This window comes from Uloborus diversus, chromosome 5 (assembly GCF_026930045.1).
Source record: "Uloborus diversus isolate 005 chromosome 5, Udiv.v.3.1, whole genome shotgun sequence".
Lineage (NCBI taxonomy): Eukaryota > Metazoa > Arthropoda > Arachnida > Araneae > Uloboridae > Uloborus > Uloborus diversus.
The window spans coordinates 180920186-180943473 of NC_072735.1; the positions used below are offsets into that span (position 1 = coordinate 180920186).

The window sequence follows — 23288 nt, forward strand, 5'->3', positions numbered from 1 at the left end:
AAAAGTCCCCTAACTTATATTTAGGGAAATAATCTCCATTGAAAAATTATTCCAACACAAAAAATTTTACATTTATGCGACCAAAACTCAAAGCGATATTCCAGTTTAAAGTTTTAAGGGACCGTATAGAAGATGAGATTGGAACTTATCGCTCTTTCAGAAGAATAACAGGTCGTCAAAGTAAGGAAAACAAGGTATTGCTATTTTTCATTGCAAATGTTATGCCGTGATATGTGAAAACACACCACAAAACCTCAAATAATTTGAAAAATCACACTCTATGCACATATGTAATTTAAACACATGTTAACCACTACACACGCAATGTTATCAATCGAAAGGCAGTGTCACAAATTTGAAGCCAAAAATTCAGAATTTGGTTCATGAAAACATGGACTTTATAAAATTATCATCAAGTAATGATAACATTAATATAATTGGTTGGTAAATTTTCATTCTTCTCCATATTTTCCCATGTTATTTAGGAAAGAATGTAATATTTTGAAATGTTATATTTGTTCTGGCCAGCTAGATGTATTTTAATGTGAATTGCGGTTTATGTGTAAAAAAAAAAAAAAAAAAAAAAAAAAGGTTGAGGTCCACCTGCATTACATGAAACTATGAATAGCAATTTACATCAATACTCATTTCTGCTTCTTCAAGATGTACTTTATTAAATATAGTGCAGATTTGTACTTACACATCTTGTTTCAGCATAGATCGATGCAATAGCTTTCAACTTAAAGATTAAAATTGAAAAATAGTAAATATTAATGATATGAATACTACATTTAACGAGCTGATGTGTGCATCACATGACTTCCTCTTACTCCAATTTAATGTCATTTTCCCATTATTGGTAATTTTAATGTGTAATTTAATAGTTTACTCTCTAAATATCCCCAACAGTGACCAAATTGAAACCAGATATAAAAAAAAAAAAAATCGCCAAGTTGGCGACCAAAAGACTGGCGATATATCGCCAAGTGTCTGTCCGCCAAATTGTATCACCACTTGAGTTTACATCGAAATTAACAATGATTTCCCACCAAAAAGGGGCAAAAGACCCCCTTAGAAACACCCGAATGCAACCAAAAGGGGGGGGGGTGCACAACTAGATCCCACTAGGAGTCTGGGTACCAAATTTCAACTTTCTAGGACATACCGTTCTTGAGTTATGCGACATACAAACGCACATACAGACGTCATGAGAAAACTCGTTGTAACTAACTCGGGAATCGTCAAAATGGATATTTCGCGTGTCTATACGTTCTTAGGCACTTATCCACGTGTGGTCGAGTCGAAAAAAAAACTCAACATTCATTCGGGGGAGAGTAAAATGGAAATTAAGGTCGTTTTTGAATGAAATTTTTTTCGAAAATACAATACTTCCTTTTTTGTAAAAGGAAGTAAAAAGTGAGTCGAAAAAAAAAATGCCTAACTTAAATGCAATATAATTTTAATGCATTTCTATAAAAAATTTTGTTATGCAAACTTACTGAATATTTAATTTAAACCACAAATCATAGAGAAACTAAACAAAAAATAAGAAAAAAAAACTAAGGCTTTGTTTTAAGCAATTTTATACTGATAATTTAAACCGCAAGTAATAGAGAAATTAATGAAAAAAGAAAAAAATATGCAAACCAATACTTTGTTTGAGAAATTTTATCCTGAATGTTTAATTTAAACCACAAATAATAGAGATATTAAATTTGGAAGAAAGAAATAAAAAAAATATATTCAAATCAATATTTTGCTTTTAACCATTTTAAATTGAAAGTCTAATGAACAAATTCTGCTACATATGAGACAGATGAAAGTGCAATTTCAAGTTTTGAGTAAATACGCGTTGAACGTTCCAGGTACTACGAAGGTTTTCATTGAAAGGTTTTTCTAAATCAAGCTGTCCCCAAGACGGAGGATATATTCACCAACCATTTGTACTGGTTATCTCCAATTTTTGAATTTTGGCACTTACATCCCTTTGCTTCTCACTGCCGCGAAAAATGTAATTCGTTGAAAAGAAATGGGGCCCCCAAAAACCTATTGCCCCTGGGCTCAGTTGCCCCATGCCAAGTCATAATTATAGCAAATGTGGATGACAAATACTTGATAGGAAAGTGTCGGAAAAATAAGTCTCAGCTGGGAAAAAGAATAACAAACAAACCAGAAGCTTACATGTAAACATGAGGATTTCTCCAACACCTGTTGCTGCTATCAGGAAGGTGCACCCCTCTTTTCCCGCGCAAGGGAACGCAACGACCCGGCGACCTCCACTGACCCAGTTTCCGAACCATTCGGGGAAAGTCCGGGCAATTTTTTTTTCTTTTTTTATTTGTTCTCGCTCAAAAGAATAAATAGAATAAAAAAAATGGGAGAAGCTTTGAATATATCGCGGGGAAAAAAAAAAGATGAAATGGACAACAAGCTTGATAAAAAGAAGGCAGACGGGGGGATAGATAGATATGTAACACTATCAATTTAGGTTGAGGGGTTCCCTGCATGTTTTTGTTTGAGATGTAGGTTGCGGGGGGTGCCCCACAAGGGTGGGGAGAGGAGGGGAGAGGTCAGATTGCACAGGTAAATAATAACAGACTAAGCGACTATTTGAGGTTGATCTCAACGAAAGCATCGCTATAGCGTCCTCTAGAATTCTAGATTTTTTATTCATCTTCAATTATGCTTTTCTTCTTACAACTTGGTACGAAATTGCTGTAATCACAACAAAATGTTTTGATCAACTTTTTTTTTTATTTATTATTTATTGATCCCCGAATAAATATTGACAAGCTTTTTTGGCACATCCGTACGAGCACATGTACGAATTAACGAACGTATGGGCAGGGGCGTGCACAGGGCCCGATTAAGACATCAGGGGACCCTACGCCAATCTTTTTTGGTGGGCCCTGTTTAGTCAATCATTACAATTTTAGCCATTGGCGAAAACAGTTTTAGCCATTGCTTTACAAAAATTAGCCACTTGAGGGCCCCTAAAGAGTGGGGGCCTTAGGCCACGGCCTAGTTGGCCTATTCAGCAATCAGGCCCTGGGCGCGCACAGAAATTTTCGGGCTTGTCACAAATAACTTTTACGGGCCCCTCTCCATACTGTTTACCCTTCCACCTCAACATATATTTCCCCAATCTTAGGCCCCCTTCAGGCTCCGGCCCGGGGCAACAGGTGTCCCTCCTCCACCCTCCCCCCGTAGTGCACGCCCCTGCGCACGCGCAACCGAAACATCGTCGCCTCAGAGCAACAGTAAGCTGACTAATCCCATTAATACTATGAAGAGAGGATTTTCGCCCCTTCTTTGTCACATTTTTCATAAATCAAATTTTGGAGAGGGAGAGAATTGAAGAGCCCAGATTCAAAACACACACAAACTAATTTATTTTTCTACTCACAATGTACATGATGGACAGCCAATTTGCCCTTTTTCCCGAATAGCGGTCAAGAGATATGCCATAAATTTATCCCGCTATTCGGTCAGGAGATTTTTTTGCAGTCATGCCTTCATAACTGCCTATAGCCATATGACCCAGGCGCTCTCATGCATCTGCGCAGTAGGCATTCGCGGAAAGCCCCATTACGCAATTATGGAGATCCCGAGTTATTAATCTTGGGATCCCTGTCAAGTGTTACGAATGTAACCACGTGGAGCATATAATTTCTTACATACTAGTAAGATGTCCTACTGCTGCTTTTAGGCGACGATATGTATTTTTGATCATCCCCGACCCAGGTCCGTCATTTCGAATGTTTCACAGAGGTGGGAGGGGAGGGGGGGCAAGGGTGCACACTCAATGCAAATTTTATCGGAATACAAAAAAACCCCCCAAGTCCACTTATATGAAATGTTTTCATGGCCAAAGGGGGGGGGGGGGAACTACCCCCCCCCTAAATGACGGGTCTACCCTGACCTATCACTAAGTTTTCTTGTTCCGTCTGTTAGTTAGTTTTGCGAATGAGCGTATGCATACGTACGTACGTGCATATCTAGTCTAACCCAAAATTGGTAAGCCGTAGACGGTTGGAATTTTCGCATGCACCGTCTGCATAGGGTCTACTTGTGCACTTCCCTTTTCAGTTGCAATGCGTTACTCTTAAGTAAGTGACGTCTAACCAACGGTTAGTTGGCCGCATGCGGTCAGCGAAGTTAGTTTTCGTGGCCTGCAAATTTGAGCCAAATACTCAAATATTGGTTAAACCAATATCTGTGGATATTTAGTTTAACAAATAGAATATTTCCAGAAACCAGGTTTCTAGAAAACCGTCGAACCTTTGCACTAATAAAATAAACATCAAATAATGATGAAAGTAATTTTTGATTTGAGCAAAACACATTTTTAAACGAGCTGATGTGTGCATCACATGACTTCCTTTTACTCTAATTTAATGTCATTTTCTCATCATTAGAAGTTTTAATGTGATTGAATAGTTTACTCTCTAAATATCACAAACAGTGGCCAAATTGAAACCAGATTTCAAAAAAAAAAAAAAAAAAAACGTCAAATTTGTCGCCAAGTTGGAGACAAAACTTGGCGACCAAAAGACTGGTGATATATCGCCAAGTGTCCGCCAAATTATTACATCACTTGAGTTTACATCAAAATGAATAATTCCCCCCAAAAAGTGGCAAAAGACTCCCTTTAGAGCAGCCGAATGCAACCAAACAGAGAGGTGCACAACTAGACCCCACTAGGAATCTAAGTACCAAATTTCAACTTTCTAGGACATTCCGTTCTTGAGTTATGCGACATACATACACACATACGAACGCACATACGTACATACAGACGTTACGAAAAAACTCGTAATTAACTCGGGAATCGTCAAAATGGATATTTCGGGTGTCTGTACGTTCCTAGGCATATATCCACGGGTTGAAAAAATAAACTCAACATTCATTCGGGGTGAGCAAAATGGAAATTAAGGCCGATTTTTTAGTGAAAATTGTTTCGCGAATACAATACTTTCTTTTTTGTAAAAGGAAGTTAAAAGCAAACTTGATCTTTTACTAGCAGTACCCGTATGGCGATGCCCGTGGTGAGAATTTAAATTAAGTCTCTTGAATAAATACAAATCTAATTTAAAGGTTGACACGGTGGAAAGGTCATTTCTTTCTGCAGTCTCGTTCAGAATTTTTTCGCACATTTCTAATATTGAAAGGAATGGCTTTTCGGGTATTCCTTATCGATTAGCAACCGCACAGTGGGACAAATTAAATTATTCTACGGTATTGAAAAATTTCATGATTCATTTTCAGTATGATCTCATTGCGGTCCCATTCTGAAATTTTTACCACATGTAACTCACATTAATAAGCAAAAAAAAAAAAAAAAAAAAAAAAAAATCCCGTTTTTTTTTTAAATCAACTTTTTAAAATATTCAAGGTCAAATAATGATTTCCATGACCTTGAAATATTAATATCACGTAACCTCAGCTCAGCACTCAGCACCGTAACTTCTTTTTGATCTTATGTGAATATTTGCATATTCGACGGAATTCAGGTCACTTGTGTATGTATGCGTCCTGAGCAGAGCAGAGACGACTACAGGGGCTCCCGCACTTCCTTTGCTAGAAATAAATCGTATTTTAATATCAAATCTCAAACACCAACTACGTAATGAGAAGGTCGAAATTACTTTTGATTCATTTTTTTTAATTAATATTTCAAATGACTAAAAGTTTAACGGTAAGCGGATTATCGAAAAATCCTCATGCATGGTGCACATACCTTCGAATTCCTCAGAACATTGACATAATTCAAAACATTACATATGGTGTGGGGGTAAGGGGGGATAACGGCTAAAACTCAGCCGGGGCTTGGCGAGATTCCCGCCGAAATTTCTCTAACCCCATTAGCCTTAACGTCCGAGCTGAAGACTCCCACCGGCGAATTTTGTTTTCATTTTGACTTCAATGGTACACAAGTCTCCGTAAGGGCCAAATTTTTTTTCCCCTCCATCGATATTTTCCTCCAAAACATTCTTCTCATTTTTAAAGCATTCGACATCCATGAAATCGACACAGAGCAAACAACCCTCAAGCGTAGAACAGGGGAAGAATAGGTGTACTATGTTCAAAAGAAATTTACGAAAACTGTTGCCCCTCACCCCCCCTCCCAAGGACGGCTCCAGAAAATTTTTAATGGAGGGACGATTGAATTTTATTACTTACGTTTTACTATGTAAATTTAAGGGGGTCCGGGACACAAAAATCCTCAAATTTTGCAATTTTTTTTTTATAATTTGAAAAATTGCTCCGTTTTTTTCTGCTTAAGAGGACGTTTGAATCTTGTTTCTACCTTAAATAGAACGAAAGTTATAGTTATTTTTGTTGCATGCATCTAACGAATGTGTACATAACTTTAAAACTTTAAACGCGTTTTTCCCCATGATGCAATTTTTCCCGATTTCTTGCATTCAAACTCTTATAAGTCAGGAACCGATAGAGATAAAGTAATGAAACTTGGAGCATATCTTTTTCAAGCAATTTACTTTAATTTTTATTCGGCGAATTTGAAAAAAAAAACGTTTACTGCAAAAATTATGATTTTTTTAAAAAAAAAGTATCTTCGAATTTTTCGAAATTTTTCTTCAAACATTTTTTGTTTTTTATTGAATCAATATTTTTAAAATCGCCGAATAAAAATTAAAGCTTAGATATTTGTGCATACTTTTTTGAAACAAAATTGAAAATTGACCAACAATATTTTGAGTTATAGCAATTTAAAGCAACTCCATTTTTTTGAAAAAAACTAATTAAATTTAAATAAAAAAATAATTTTTTTTCATATTTATGTTATGATTTTGCTTATTAAATAAATGATGAATCAGTTCAAAAAATTTCAAACCTCTAAAGTACATAAAAAAAATTTCAAAATGTGTCCCGGATCCCCTTAAAAATAGTGATCACAAAGGTTTTGGACTTCAATTCCGAAACGGTTCCCAGATAGATCCCAAACCCAAACCCCCCTTCTCCCAACATCAATGAAACTCGTCTAAATTTGCGTTTTTTGAACTTCATTTTCGAAATATTACTGGTGGAGAGTACCTCAAGGGAGGGGCGATCGCCCCTCCATTGTATCTGTCCCTGCGGCCCCTCCCCTCCAGGGCCCGATCAAGCCAAAGTGATGCTAAGGTCCTGGTAAAATTTGGTGTTCCTTAAAAATGAATATCCAAACATTTTCAACGGAGTAATTTCGAACAAAAGAAGAAGAAAGAATTTTACACCATTTTGGTGGCTCCTAAAATTGTGGTGCAGGACTGAGCATTAATCAGTCCCTGCACTCTTTTCTAATTACGAATGACTCAAAAGAGACCATTTTCGATGTCCATCAACAGAGGTACTCATTCTCTCCAAGAGCAATCACGCATCCAGGGGTCAAATGCAATCAATTCACAAAATTTAGGACATAGTTTGAAAAATATAGGACAAAAAAAGTTATATAAACAACAATCATTACTAGATATAGTTAATGACACTCATCGGAACTTATGTAATCATGTGTAACATGTGTGCCAAATTGTGAAATCAATATTTCATGAATAATAACAGGCCGTATTGGATTGTCATAATATTGTGAACCATCCCTCAATACCACGAACCGCCTCCCAAGAGCAAAAGAGCCCCCCCCCCCCCCCCTCTCGTTTGTGACTCTTGCTTCCTGCATTTAAAACCAACTTGTTCGCTGTGGTTTGAACGTATCAGCGTTACTTATTTTTCATTAAAAATTTGTTCGTCCGTTTCGTAACTCGAGGTCCAAATCATTTCTACGCATTTAAAAACATTGAAAATTTTTAAATTCCCGAGTTTCGGGATACTTACTTTTTTTCCCTCCCGGAAAAGTATTATCCTTGCTCCCCTAACTGATTCTTAGTCTGTTCTATGATCAATTTGCAACTGCAATAATGGAATATTTAGCAGCAAAAATAAGTGGCACTCTGAGCCAAAACTAGGTTCGCCTTTTCTTTTCAGAGTATAAATATGGTAAGTAATGCCGAGCGCTTTTTGCTTGGAATGGCAATAAGAGAAGGAAGCCTCAAGCAACTATGTTATTCTACTAATTAATTCTTAGTCTAATGAGGAATCGCCTTGACCGAGATTCCGCTCCCACGAGCCTCTTCTGCATGGATGACCGTCTTCGGACATGCTCTTTCCACATACTACCCCCCCCCTTTTTATTTACTCTACTTCTTTATTTGTCATTAAACGAAAGAGAGATCCTGATTGCTGAAAAAGGAGGGGGAAAAGATAGAGGAGGGATTTGTTCAACGACGTTTTAAGGACCAAGTTCAAAACTTTTTTTACATGTTGTAAAATACAAATAATTTGCAACTATATTTTTTCTATGTTATTGTGAGATCATAATATTAATACAGTAAAACCTGTAAGGTTGACCATCTGTCTATGTTGACCGCTTTTGTCAGGAACGGAAATAGTCCTATCTCATGTAATGAAGGAAAACCTCTGTAACTTGACCACCTGTCTATCTTGACCACTAATGTTCGCCAAATTTGGTTTGGAGTATTGTAAAAGACCCTTTGTAAGTTGACCACTTGGTTTATTTTTTAAAACTTTCTTCAGCAAATTATTGAAGTTTATTATTTATTTATTTATTATTATTATTATTATTTTCATAGCTTTCCAAGAATGTTTTAATGCTTTGACGACAGAATAGCATTTTACTAACTAAACAGCAGCATAAAGCTTAATGCTGCTCTTTATTCTCCAAACTTGGTTTTCATTTGTTGTTGTTCTATTTGAAATAGATTTTTGTACTCTGATCAATGAAAATAGGTGTTAGTAGAAAACTTCAAAGTCTTTACTTTCAATTGCAATATGTTGTGACAAAATAGGAATTGTGCTAAAAAGAGCAGGCCCGAATTTATACATTTTAATTCCCCTGCAACAAAATATGTAGGGTCCTTCCCTAATGGCCAGCAGTGTCTATTAGTAAAGTGAATAAGTTTTAGTGCTAGTTTTGTTTTTTTTTTGTTTTTTTCTATGTTTTCTAGGGCCGTTAGCCCCTTTAAGGACGCGGGCCTCTCGCACTGCGGGTACGTAGATCTGGACTTGTTAATGAGTAAAGTTACATGTTTCTGGTGCAAGGGATTAAGAGATAGAGCATTTTGATTTTGCCTTTATGAACTGGGAGAGTTGAGCTTGTTGCTCTTTGTACTATAAGTTTTACATAAAAAGGCTTCAAAAAGCTGAACTCAAGATTAATAAAAAGTATGAAATATTAAAATTAACTGAAAATGGAAAAAGCCAGAGAATATTAGCTGGCATATATGGAATTTCTAAAACTAAAGTGTCTAATATAGTTAAAAACAAGGAAAAACTAACAAAACTATTTGAATAGTACTCTTAATTATTATTTCACTTTCAATAATGTTAAACAATGAAAGCGAGTTGAACAGAAAGAGTAAGAGTGAATTCCTCAAAAAATGAATATATGGTGCAAGAAATGACAAAAAAAAAAAAAAAAAAAAATTATTACTGCCCTTGATAAGTTGACCACCTATCTAAGTTGACCGCCAAAGTACTTTTCTCCGCACACACCCCACCTCTTAGGTAGTCAATTTACACAGGCTTCACTGTATCAGCAAAAAAAAAAAAAATTGTTTAAAAATCCACCGTAATTTTCTACCGTGGGTAGGTAAATGGCAGTATCTGCAGAAATGAGTTTTCGAGAATGTGTTGGAATTTGACGTTATTTTCGCGCTTTTTATTTTTATTTTTTAGCGGAAACCAAATAAACAAGCTCATACAATAAAGCTAACATACAACAGATGACAAAAAAGTGAAACATTTGCAATTTACTGTTGTTTACCTGTGCACGGTAATTTTAATTCGAACGCATCACAAATGAAATACGTCGATTGAAAATATCGCATCCGTACTGCTTTCACAAAAGATTAATTAAAAATCAATGATAAATTAACCAAAAATCGGAAATAGTTGTAGCTAAATGGACTCCACCAGACACGTATTTCCCATCAATTTATACAAAATCTACAGAACCAGTTTTGAGAAAAGTTGACATTCATGTTATTTTCGTCGCTATTTAATATTTTTTTAGTATAAAAACGTCCATATTATACCGCAGAGCGACGAGTTTAACCAAGTTTTGAGTCCAAAAATGAACGCAGCACAAAATATTCTCATTCATAAAAACGATTCCTTCATAGACTTCGTGATTGCAAAAACGAACCTCGATACAAATTTAAAGTGTGTATCTGTGTATGGCTGCGGTATCGCAACTCCTGAACAGATAAACCGATTTTACTTTATTATTTGTCTTGTTGACAGGTGACTTGAGTGAGACTATCCTTAGCTTTGATGCCTTTGAGTCAGGAAGCCGTTCCGCCCCCCCCCCCCCAATCTTTAATTTAATATTAGTTCTTGTATCTATTTATTATTCCTTACATTGAGAAAACAATTTTTCTGCAATTCTTTTGGAGATTTCAGTTAACATTTAGTGCTTCACACTCGTCCACATGATCCGCCGTCAATGGCTTCTAGAGGTGGCACAAAACACGCGAAGAAGAATCAGAAAATTATAAACGATGTGTGTGTCAATGAGCTTGTAGGCAATCACGTCCAGTCTAAAAGAAGCCACAGCAACAAGTCGCTGGCTATCTGGAACAACGGCATGTGCGCCAAGGGAACACCAAACCCTTACGAGCATTAGCCAGGGAAGCTAAGTTTGCAATTCTGCCTGTAAATGGTGGATTCCGATTCCAAGTCACAACTGACTACAACTGTATTTATGTCGAGGACTGCATTCTAAGTGCCTTGCCTCCATTATTTTTTATACCGATAGATGGCAGCACCATCACCGGATCAAACAGTTAATGAGAATTTAGAACTAGACCAGGAGCTAACAGCTACCTGGTGCTAGCACTCCCAGAGGTATCGTTTCACTTGGAGGACATTGGGACCACGAGCATATTTAACGTCGCCCAGTCCTCTTTAATGACGACGGTGGACCTTCGACCATCGAGGTTCGAACTCAGGACCCTTCGGCCCCGAATCCGACACTCTACCGATTGGGCTACACGGTCCCCTGTAAATGGTGGAAATCAGAAGCTTCAGCGAATGGATGCACATGTTCACTGTTTGTTTTTGGAGAACCGCAGCTTTTTTTTTTTTTTTTTGACAAGCAGATCGGCTATATCATGACTATGAATACAACAGCGTGAAGGGAGCCATCGAATGGTTATCCAGTGACAAAGTTCTTAAATCACTTTCCAACACTGCTAAATGAAAATAGTTTAGCACTCAAGAGGAAAAATGGCTTGAAGAGTATAACAGTGCCTTCTAAATGAATTCGGATGCAAAAAGAGTTGATAGAGAGCAACATAAAACTGGCTTACAAAAAGTTTACCATCAAAGTGTGTGGTATAAGCTGCTGAGATAAGGATAAACAAATAAGTTAACGGAAAATTATAGCGGGTAACCATGGAAGGGTGCTGCGGTGCCCAACTATTTGTTCAAAATATTTGTTTGTTGTTGTGCAGAGCTTTCCACATTTTAGATATATAAGCACACACACACAGAAGAAAGGGGAAATAAATAAAGGCGAAAACTCTAATTTTCTTCTAGTGTCTTAAATAATATACAGAAACTTAAACAATTATAACTAGGAGGCTTATGGGGAAGGGTCTAATAAATGAAGAGCCCCAGCTGGTCTGTTCGGTAACCAGGCTTGCTTCAAATGATACCCTTTAGTTTTCACCAGGGTTGGATTTACAGGTTTGGAGGCACATTGCAATGCAGTTTGGTGGTCCCTTTGTTTATCAGACTAAGAACAGATATTATACAGAACTATGGAAAACATCTATCATTTCTGTATCTCATTTGGAGCCTCTATGGTCATGGGGGCCCCTCTCAATTGGCAACATGGCAAATCCGCCATTGGTTTACATGCATTTGTATCAAACTTTTTTTGGTTATTGTACACTACAAAGACTACAAAGATCACCAACCTTGAGTTCCTTGAAAAATATACTATTCCTGGCCCAATCGACCTGTGCGAATAGGGATTGGTCGATGACTTTGCACATGAGTTCGAAGAGGTCCACCTCGCACTGGTTATACGTTTGACTCTGAAGCAGGCCGAAGAGTTGGTTCTGCCAGTCTTTGTCTTCTGGCATGGACTGCTGGAATTCTCGTATCAGGGGCGGTATTTTGCCACTGCCCGTCAGAAGGGCGACGGGCCCCAGGGTGTCGTAGGGATAGGGCTGTTGTTGCTGTTGCTTGGGCGAGGGCGCCCGGCCCGGCGACCATGTCTTTTCGTTGGAGGCGGGGCCCGCCGCGATCGCCAGGGCGTAGTGGGCGGGGACAAGGGCTGCGGAAGCCCCGCCTTGCGAAGGAGAGGAGTCTGGGGAACTGGTGGACGAGCTGAGCTGCGGGATCTGGATGAGCTCCTGTTTGATGTGCTGTTGGTCGCCGCCCCCGGAGTAGACGGGCGAGGGCATGCCCACGGGTGGGGGCGCAGGCAGAGAGGGCGTGAATGGCGGCGCCCCGATGGGAAGCACCTCGTTGCCCATCACGCCCTGGCATTGCGCTCGGGCGATCTGTTTCTGACGCAGGAGTTGCAACTTGCGTGCTCTGTCTCTTTTGTACATGGGACCGAATTTGTTACGGCCTCCCCTCATCCGGTCCGCTCGAACGGCTGAAAAGAGAAAAAAATCCCACATAAATACCAGAATGCTCAACTCATTTTGTATAAGAAAGTTAATCAGAATCTACTTTTTTGAAACCGAAAGTAGAATTAAATTAAAACAAACCTCTAAGCTGGTTGTATCATGTTACGACGAATCCATGATATGGTTTAGCGGAATATTCATAGTAAAATTTCTGACACTTAGCTTTCAGAGGTTTAAAAGAAAATCACAACTTTTCAGAAATCGAAAGCGAGACAGTACTTCAAATCTGCAAACGCACTGCATAATGTTACAGTGAACACGTAACGTGAAACAGCGGAAATATTCATGGCGAAGTTTCTAACATTTTATCTGTTCTGTTAAGAGTTTGAAAACAAAATCAGAATCAACTTTCCTAATTTTTTGAAATCGAAAGTAAATTGAGAATCAATTTTTAAAAAATCTCTAAACTGATTACATGACTATACAATGAATCCGCTACGTGGCTCAGCGAACAGATGCACAGTGATGTGTTTGGCATTGAATTGTGAAAAGTAAAAACGAAATCGAAAGTAAAATCGGAACTGATCCTACGATGAATCTGTTATCATCAGGTTCAGCGGGAAGACTCATAAAGAAGCTTTTAGCATTTATCAATCATTAATGCATAACAAGAGCAGTTTGGTACATTCACTAACACTTTTTTGTGTTTCTCTTCCGATGACAAATGCAATACCGTTTCAGTTTTTCAATTTGATTAAGGTTTTAGAAATAACGATCATCTTTAGTCACTCTTGGAGAATTGAAATCGCAGATTTCCACATTTCGCCAAGCGACATTTGAAACAAAGAACCGTGTGCAACTATACACTCTCTCCCATCCAGAATGGGGGTCATGACCCCGCCCCCCTGGATCGACCAAAGTTAGCCAAAAGCTCAGCTTTGCAAACTTATGTTTCAAAAAATTCGCTCTCAGACCCCCATTTATTCTGAAAAAGAGACACTTGTGACCCCCGGAAATGACCCCTTCCAGAATCAGAACTTGGATCCGCCTCTGCTCTCTCCTAAGGTATATTTCCAATTTTAATTTTCTTATTTCGTACTTTTAATTTAAGATGATTCAAGCTTTTAGAAAGCCTTCAAATGCAATTTTGTTCAAGATGCATAAAAATTGTCACTTTAAATATTATCCGATATCTGGTTAAATGTTGAATAAACTGGATTCTACCAGAGCGACAAAAAATCTCATTCCGCCTTGTTACATGACATGAAATTCAACGCACACTATTGAAAAAACTATTTTCTTGTTGGGTTTTGTTGCATATGGGATCCTGAATGCCATCTAATATCGTTTTAAAAATGAAAAACCATAAACAAATACAAATAATTGCATCAAAAAAATTATTTACGAACTTAGTGAAGGTATTTATGTTTCGGGGGTCTCTTATAAGGAATGTTTTAAAACTACTTCGTTCAAATTCATAACATACATAACAAATAAATCGATTTTTTAGCGTGTGTTGAGAATTATTTCAAATTTCACGCGATTTATTTTGCGCCACGTTCCAAACAAATCCGAAAAATCAATTAATTTCAACTGAACAATCAATTAATCAATTTATTTTACTTTATCAGAGGCGCCGAGAATCAAATCTACTATTTTATTAACAAAAAAAATTAGCAATTATTAGTGCAACTGTCCATTTGCGACTCTTTAAATGGCATAAACCAATTTAGAAACAAACTGTATGGTTTTGGAAATCTAGCTCATGTGTGCACATAAGGTTTGAACAAACAGCGTAAAATCGCTGCCAACTGAGCACACTACATGTATTGGATGCGTTTTTTTTTTTTTTTTTTTTTGAGCAATCACGATTGCTTATTGCTTTTATTTGACTGTTTTGATGTGCTATCATTTTATTATCTCGCCAGCACCCTCTGCAGCATCACCGTCGACCGGCTCCTCATGATGCTGTTCTTATAGCGAAAACCGTCTGCAGGTTGCATCCATATACTATACACACACACGCATACATACACACACACATATATCAGGGGTGATTGTGAGTTCATCAAAAAATACCTGAAAGTTTCAAAGCGAGACGGGGGGGGGGAATCTTTGACCCTTATTACTTAAGTGCACCTTTGCCATAGTATTAAATAGCTCTGAGTCAAAATATTGTGTGTACATGTGATTAAATTTTTAATGGGTTACAAAGTTACTTTTGAGCTGGTGTTATACAAATTATCTTGACATTTCTTTGTCCATCTTAAGGCTCTTGCAGGTATATTTGATGAGTATTATATAATTTAAAAAAATTGCGGAGGTAGGGAGATAAAAGCATAACAAAAAAAAAAAAACATAATTCCGATATTTTCAGACATAAAAATACCGGAAATACGTCCGAAAATACCGGAAATTCGGTAAAATACAGGAACACAATCACCCTTGATATATACATACATACACCTACACACACATACACAAACATATACACACACATGCATACATACACTCACACACAAGCGCCTAAACAAACACACACGCTCATTCATACACACACACGGTCGTGATTGCGAAAAACATTATTTGAATTCAAGATGCCAAAAATTCAAATGAATATTTTTTTTTCTTCTTTTCTCTTCGTCAATTCGTGACCAATAAAATCACATCATATCACCGATACAAGAGAAACTATTTTCCAGCACCCCACAAACCCGGTTTATTACTGTGAATTGTATACACAAATGAAAAAACGGAAGGAAGTGAGCGGGGAATCCTCATTGTATATAATAGCGAATGACTGAGTAACGCTCCTGACGTCATCAACAATGAAACTCACGCCACAGCATGATAATTTGATAATATGTTTTGGTAATGTTTGATATGGAGGGAAATGCTTTATTGTGACAAGGCTGAACTGGATCCGGTCACTTGACTGTTTTTTTGGTAAGACAGTGTCATTTCAGGGGAATGAAGAAACGAAAAAAAAAAAAAAAAATTCAAAAATGAAAATTAATTTGAATTTTTTGACATTTTGAATTCAAATTATGTTTTTCGCAATTACGAGTGTGTGTATGTAGGCGTGTGTGTTTGTGTGTGTGGGTATGTGTGTTTGTGTGTCGGGGGTATGTGTATGTGTGTGCAGGCATGTGTGTTTGTGTCTGTGTGAAGGCATGAATGTGTGGGTAGTTGTGTGTATGTGTAGTTATGTTTTTGTGTGTGTATGGGTGGGTGTCTGTATGTATGCGTGTGTGTGTAAGTGTATGTGTGTGTGCGTGTGTGTAGTTGTGTATGTATGCGCGTGTGTGTAGTTGTGTATGTATGCGCGTGTGTGTAGGACATGGACGCAACCTGGAGACGGCTTTCGCTATAGGAGCAGCATCGTGAGGACCCGGTCGACGGTAATGCTGCGGAGGGTGGCGGTGGGAAAATAAAAACAAGGGACATCAAAACAGTCAAGTGAGAACAATAAGCAATCGTCATTGCTCAAAAATGGCCAACAATGAACGCTATCTACTGGAGTTTAGGGTTTTTTCCATTGGAGTTTGGGTTACAATTTCAATTATCAACATATCACCAAGCATGCAATGGCTTCGTTCAAATGTAGATGCAATTTTCACCCGTCATACCTTGACGGGCGATTTTCTAGTCGATTTCATGATTACTGTTACTCAAAAATAAAATCTACTTCAGCTATTGGGCTGCCAAAAGAGGCCCTTTACATGGGTGAGACCACGGCGATTTTCCTTCGCTCCTTTGGGATCCTACAACACTGAACTATAACTGCATTTATTTGTTAATGCTACTAATTATATGTTATTAACTATAACAGGGCCCGACTTGCAAGTTTCCATGTCCAGGCCACTGTCCAATTTTCCTGCCCCCTTTGAATAATTGATTTATTTTAGACAGTAGCATTCTCATTACGGGTGCCCTCCCCCCATCATACCCCCTAAGGGTGCCCCCATTTTAAACTCAGTGTATTTTAAAGTAAGGTATTTGAAGCCAAACTAGTAACATATACATAAAAAAGAAGAAAAAATAGGCAAGAATCTTTATTACTAATAATAAAGCTGAAAGTCTCTCTTGTCCGAATCTCTATTTGCCAGGATCTCTGTGACGCGCATAGCGCTTAGACCGTTCGGCCGACTGTCATGAAATTTGGCACAGAATTAGTTTATAGCATGGGGGTGTGCAGCTCGAAGCGATGTTTCGAAAATTCGATTTTGTTCTTTTTTTATTCCAATTTTAAGAACATTTTCTCGAGCAAAATTATCATAAGATGGACGAGTAAATTATCATAACGTGGAACCGTAATATGGGTAAGCCAATTAGAGAGAAATTCACCATACATTATTTGTAAATATACAGGCGAACCAAAAGACCTTTTAATTTTCTATTACGGGCAAAGCCGTGCGGGTACCACTAGTAAAGAATAAAAGCTCTGGGACAATTTAAAAAAAAAACTATTTAGATGATTTTTAGAAAATGTTCCTACCCCTTAAAAATTTCATGCCTAGGGTACGTACGGGGCTTGAATGCCCGTGCGATAACTAGGCCCTGGTTGGCCAGTTTCATAAAACAGCCAAGAAACTGTCTTTGAATTTGCAAACAGCATTTGAAAAAATAAGCTTGTTCAAAAAAACATAATTAATTTCACATTATGCATTTTGTCACAATAAAGATAAAAACAGGCCAAATAATGATGCGGATTAGAGATAAATTCTCGTTAAAATATCTACATTTAAATGAGCAGCTGATAACTTAAGAAAAAATAGTTGTTGGCACAACAAAAAGACACGCAGCGCCGATGTGAACAACAGAGATTTCCCGAATCCCCAATCCTCTTCGTTGTAAATGAGCATTTGCAGACTTTCTACGAAGATTGCCCATCACTAACTACGCATAAGAAATCGCTCGGCTCATTAAGTCGGTAGCAGAGAGAAAACCCTTTCTTCTTTTTTTTTAATCCGTTCTTTTTTTCCCGTACTACAAGTGGTTGGCCTTGTCCCACTTTCCATTCTGGCGGATGTGCGCCTGGCGACGCCAATGACCATGGCGCAGGGGAGGAGGAGGGAGGAAGACTGTTGTTTTGTTTTTCCCGGGCACTTGTTAATCGTTTGCAACTACGTCACGCGCCACTGATCGTGGAGGAAAGGGAAATAAACAACGTGGTCTGCTCATTCTGTTTGATGGAGAGAAAAGGGTTTCTCCATGGACACTCCAATGTTTAATTTTCGGGAGGGGAGCAATTCTCAATTTGCCGAATGGCACTCCAATTTTGCCGCAAATGCAAGATTTCACACATACGCAGGGGGGAGGGGGGGATTATGGAGCAACTTGCGCCATAAAAATGGGGGGGGGGGGGGGCGGGGGCATTTATTTATTTAATTTTTTTATTAATTTATTTTTTTTTAAAATAATTTATTTCATTTTTTTTATTTATTGTGCGTGTGTCATTGGCGTAGCACAGAATTTTTCCAATAAACAATAATTAAAAATAAATAAAAAACTAAATAAATATAAATAAATAAAAAAGAGCTAAAAAGTAAAAAATAAAAAGGGAAAGAGCGTTGAGAAAAATAGTGGGGGGGGGGGGATTTTTAAAATTAAATCTATTTATTTATTTATTATTTTTTAAATTATTTATAAATTTTTTTTTATTTAGTGTGCGTGTCATTGGCGTAGCACAGAACTTTTCCATTAAAATAATTAAAAATTAATAAAAAAAACTATCGAAATAAAAAATATTTTTAAAAAATAATTTAAAAAAGAGAGCTAAAAAGTAAAAAATAAAAAAGGGAAGGAGGGCTGAGAAAAATGGGGGGGGGGGGGCACCCCTGCGGACATACGTACACAGGGGCCCCCTGAACGTAAATTTTTGGGAGGAAGAAAATTCTCAATTTGCCAAATGGAGCTCTAAGCTTCCCCGAATGACGATAATTTTGCTGAATGCAACTCCACATTTTGCCGAATAGAACTTCAACTTTTGCCGAATCGTTAGACAAAATTTGCCGAATAAGGAAATTTTGGGGAGGTCACGGTAACCTCCCCTGTACGTACATCTAAAGAGAAAGAACTTTTGGACATTTAAAAATTGTAATTTTGCACCTGTGTTTCCAAAATTGCCGAATAAGGACATTTTTTGGGAGGTCACGGTACGGGTTGTGGTTGAAAATAAACTTCATGGCGTCGTATATTGCATGCGTTACATCTTCAAATAACATTTAATTTCAACTGAAAATTCATTTATAAATCATGAATTTAAGAAGATTTTACTTCTGAATGATTTGTAAAACGTCAGGAAAAATGGAACCAAATTTCTCATGAACAGATCCTTAAAATTTTTAATTCTTTTATAAAACAAATTTAGTTCAATCTTTCTTCCACATAATCGTCTTATGAACAGGGTGCATTTTATTATTACTTTTTTTGTTTTTCTATTTTTTAAGCAATAAAATTTAATTTCAACATAAAACGGAAGTAATGATGAATACAAACGGAATTGTTGTCATAAATTGATGACCATTAGGCGGCATAGTGCTAAAATAAGAGATGCCAAATAATTTAGGCGATACTTGCGAGATTCAAATGGAATCTCATGTTAATAGAGGGTTTTCTATGGACAATCTCTGTAAAACTGTCTTTCCTGCATTGGTTTAGCAGCAGCGCGGAAATCCCAAATTAGGGGATCGTCTGCAATTATTATTTGAAATGCTATTCTCGTATTGGAAGTAGGAGAGGACTAGTCGGCTGGCCCACGGACCGGTGCGCCTGCAATTTTTTTTTTTTTTTTTAATTTTATTTACAGAATAGCTTTGATTTAACGATTTCCTCAACTTGATGACCTATTTCACTGGTCAGGATTTAACTGCACTGAATATACTGTATATGCTCCTCAATTTGACGATATCCTTGATTTAAGGATAACTTTTTTTAGTCTCTTGGAAATCGTTAAATTGGGGTTAGACTGTATTTATTTTTATTATTATTATTTTCTTTTCTCAGGCTCTCTAGAACCTGGGCGCTTTCGATTTTTATTTATTCATTTATTTTTATTTTATTCATTCCTTTATTTATTTGCACCTTCAAACTTGGGCAACTTCATTCTTTTTTTGAGCAATCGCGATTGCTTATTGTTCTCACTTGAGGGTTTTGAATTCTTATCATTTTATTTTCCCACCACCTCCCTCTGCCAGCACCACCGTCGCGTCGACCGGCCTCATGATGCTGCTCCTCTTGCGAAAACCGTCTCCAGGTTGCGTACATATCCTCCACACACACACACACGCATACACACACACACACACACTCATGCCTGCGCACAGACACAAACAGACACTCATGCCTGCGCACAGACACAAACACACACTCATGCCTGCACACAGACACAAACACATATGCTTACATACACACACGAACGCCTACACACACACACACACATGCGCGTACACACACAGCACTGCATACACAACATGCACACACATGATACATACACACACACACACACGCACCCACACACATGCGCCTACACAAACACACTCGCGCATTCATACACACACACGTTCGTGATTGCGAAAAGCATAATTTGAACTCAAGATGCCAAAAATTAAAATTAATATCTTTTTTTCTTTTTGCTCTCGAACCTATGCGACTTTTGTTTTTGACTTCAGAGATAAGAAGGGAGGGGAATCATGAGATGATTCAAGGACTCCCTTTAAATGCGATATAAAATATCCTCAAATTTAGGGGGTCGAGAAAAAGTTTGAAAAATAAATTTGAAATTCAGCATTTGGAAGCCTAGTAAAGGTTAACAGGAACAAGAAAAATATCAGGAAACATTGTACCTTTCTCTTTTTTCTTGAATGATACTTATTTTTTGTATTTTTTTTCTTTTTAAAGAAGTAAAATAAGTATGTGGTGTTTCGAAACTGAAAAATTGACTTCTTTTGTTGCAATACACCTACACACATACACAAACACACATACATACACACAACTACCGACACACTCATACCTGCACACAGACACAAACACATATGCCTACACACACATACACATACCCCCCCACACACCTACACACATGCCTGCACACAGATACAAACACACATGCCTACACACATACATATACCCCCTACACACAAATATACATCTATAAAAAAATCTATTTTCAGTTTCAATTGTAGATTGAACTGTGGTAGTATGGTGCACAGATCAATTGTAGATTGAACTGTGGTTTGAATAGTCGAGTAGCGGATTGAAGATATAGATTTTGATCGAGTAACACATTTTTCAAAAACCTTTTCCCGATGCAAATAAATTGGATAAAAATTCAAACGAAGTCATACATGCTAAAGGGCATGAGCTTTTCACCATTGAAAGAATCGTTTTGCAATAATTCTTCCAGTCGTCAAATCACTGCTTTGAAGTTATAGAGAAATGTTTTCATCGTTTTAACTCCTGAAGACCATTTTGTGTCACTCCGCGAATGCATAATTATAGAGCCCCATAAAAGGTATTTTTTGATATGTCTTTTTCTATCCTATAATCACATGCATTTTTAAGAAGTTTCTATAAAAGCATTATAATGTATTGAGCAGCTGAAACTTGTTTCTAGCAGAAGAAAGCGATGAACACTCATTAAATAAATATACACTTAAAAAATGAGCGTAAAAGTGAATGTAAAATATCAAGGAATTTTCTAGTGAAAACGAAGCAGCCACACCACTTTTCACGAGCCTATTATATTAGACATACCATCGTTACACTGAGTACACAAGTATGAAATATTTAGCCTATATGAGGCAATGTCTTCTTTAGTTAAAATTAACCATGATTCTCTATCAGTTTTCTATGTTCTGAAAAGGCAGAAAAATACTACATGAATTTCTAAGTCATCATCCAAATAACGAAAAACACTTTTTCTAATCTGAGAATGTATCGAGTTTCATCAAATAGCTGCTGAGAACCAGCGAGATTTCCTTTAATGAAGATTGATTTCCGACTTACATAAATTGAATTCACCCATTTACTATCATTCTGCTCAAAAAATTTGGGGGTGCGACCGCCCCCTCTTGACTCCCCTATTTGCCGCCCCTGCCTGTATACTGACAAATAATGTATGGTGAATTTTCTCGCCAATTGGCTTGTGCCCATGTTACGGTTCCACGTTATGATAATTTCGTAGTTTACTCGTCCATCTTATGGATAATTTTGCTCGGGAAAATGTTCTTAAAATTGGAATAGAAAAAAAAACCACATCGAATTTTCGAAAAAAAGCTTCGAGGTACACACCCCCATGCTACAAACTAACTTTATGCCAAATTTCATGAAAATTGGCCGAATAGTCTAGGCGCTATGCGCGTCACAGAGATCCTGACAGATAGAGAGCCGGACAGAGAGACTTACAGCTTTATTATTAGTAAAGATTAATTTTTTCAATATTCTGCAGTTAAGAACGAATTAATTTGTTAACAAAATTATAAATGAAAATAGTATTAGATTGTGGAATATAAAGAGAAAAAGGTACCCTATATATTTATGGATGACTTCCTTGAATTACAAATTTTTGCAATTACTAATTAAACGTTTAAAATACACGTATTATAATGTCTGACAAAACATTATTTTACATAATTGGTTGAAATCAAAATTGATCGATGATCAATGGGCACTTGAATTTTAGAAACGAATGATTTCTTGTGCCTTCATATTACTATTTAATTTGAAGCGGGTTTGTGGTGTAATTTAAATCTTTAACGGCTCAAAACTTGCTGACAAATACAATATTTTTCCAAACTGTACAGCAATAAATCCATATAAATAAAACAGAGAACGTATACAATGCGTGTGTGTGTATGTTCCCTATACAAATCCACAGTTTACGTTGAATCTCGACCAAATTTGGCAATGAGGTACTTGGGCAACCGAGAAAGAACGTAGGGGGATTTTCGAACACCGAAAAAGAACCGAACCGTTCGAATTTTTTAAGACCCGAAAATAGCATTAAATAGCTATTTCTATCCGAAATAATTATCCGATTTCTTAGATTCAAATCCCATTCGAAAGCCCGCAAAAAACGTCCATAGAGTTCATTCCTTTCAAATTAAGGAAAAAAGCTCTAAAATCACCCGTAAAAAAATTAAAAAGCACTGCTAAGCCTAATGGAACAGAAATTTTAAGTCGGAAAATTATCGTTTGCGCGATCTCATTTTAAATTAGCGTTCAGAAGGTTGCAACTTTTTTTTTTTTTTTTTTTTTTCTCGGCTGTGACTAAATAAAATTTTGTTTCCGTTTTGAGGTAAAAATTTCCCGTTTTGATAATTATTTGGCGATTTATCGTCTTACTTTTTTTTAAAAAGAATTTTAGTTGTATTTATGGCGTTTAGTATTTTCGGGAGCTTTTGATTTGCCGTTTTCTTTCCTTGAGAATGATTGTTTTGTCGGGAAATTTTGTAGCATATATTTTTTTTTCTCTAATTGAAGCCTGATTGTTGAACACACGTCACTAGACAAAACTTTCATTTTCAGGGTAGACCATGCAAAGCCGGGAAATGCAGCTAGTAAATAAATAAAAGTAAAAATACTAATAATGATGATGATGACTATGAGGAAAATAAAAATAAC

At 37.1% G+C, this 23288-nt stretch overlaps 1 protein-coding gene across 1 annotated transcript in view; it reads right to left on the reverse strand.

Moving 5' to 3' along the window:
• Positions 1-23288, reverse strand: part of LOC129222159 (nuclear hormone receptor FTZ-F1-like) — a 256600-nt gene that overhangs the window by 34212 nt on the left and 199100 nt on the right. The window contains exon 3 of the mRNA XM_054856616.1: positions 12000-12688. Coding sequence (XP_054712591.1) covers positions 12000-12688 — 689 coding nt within the window. The remainder of the gene's footprint in view (positions 1-11999; positions 12689-23288) is intronic.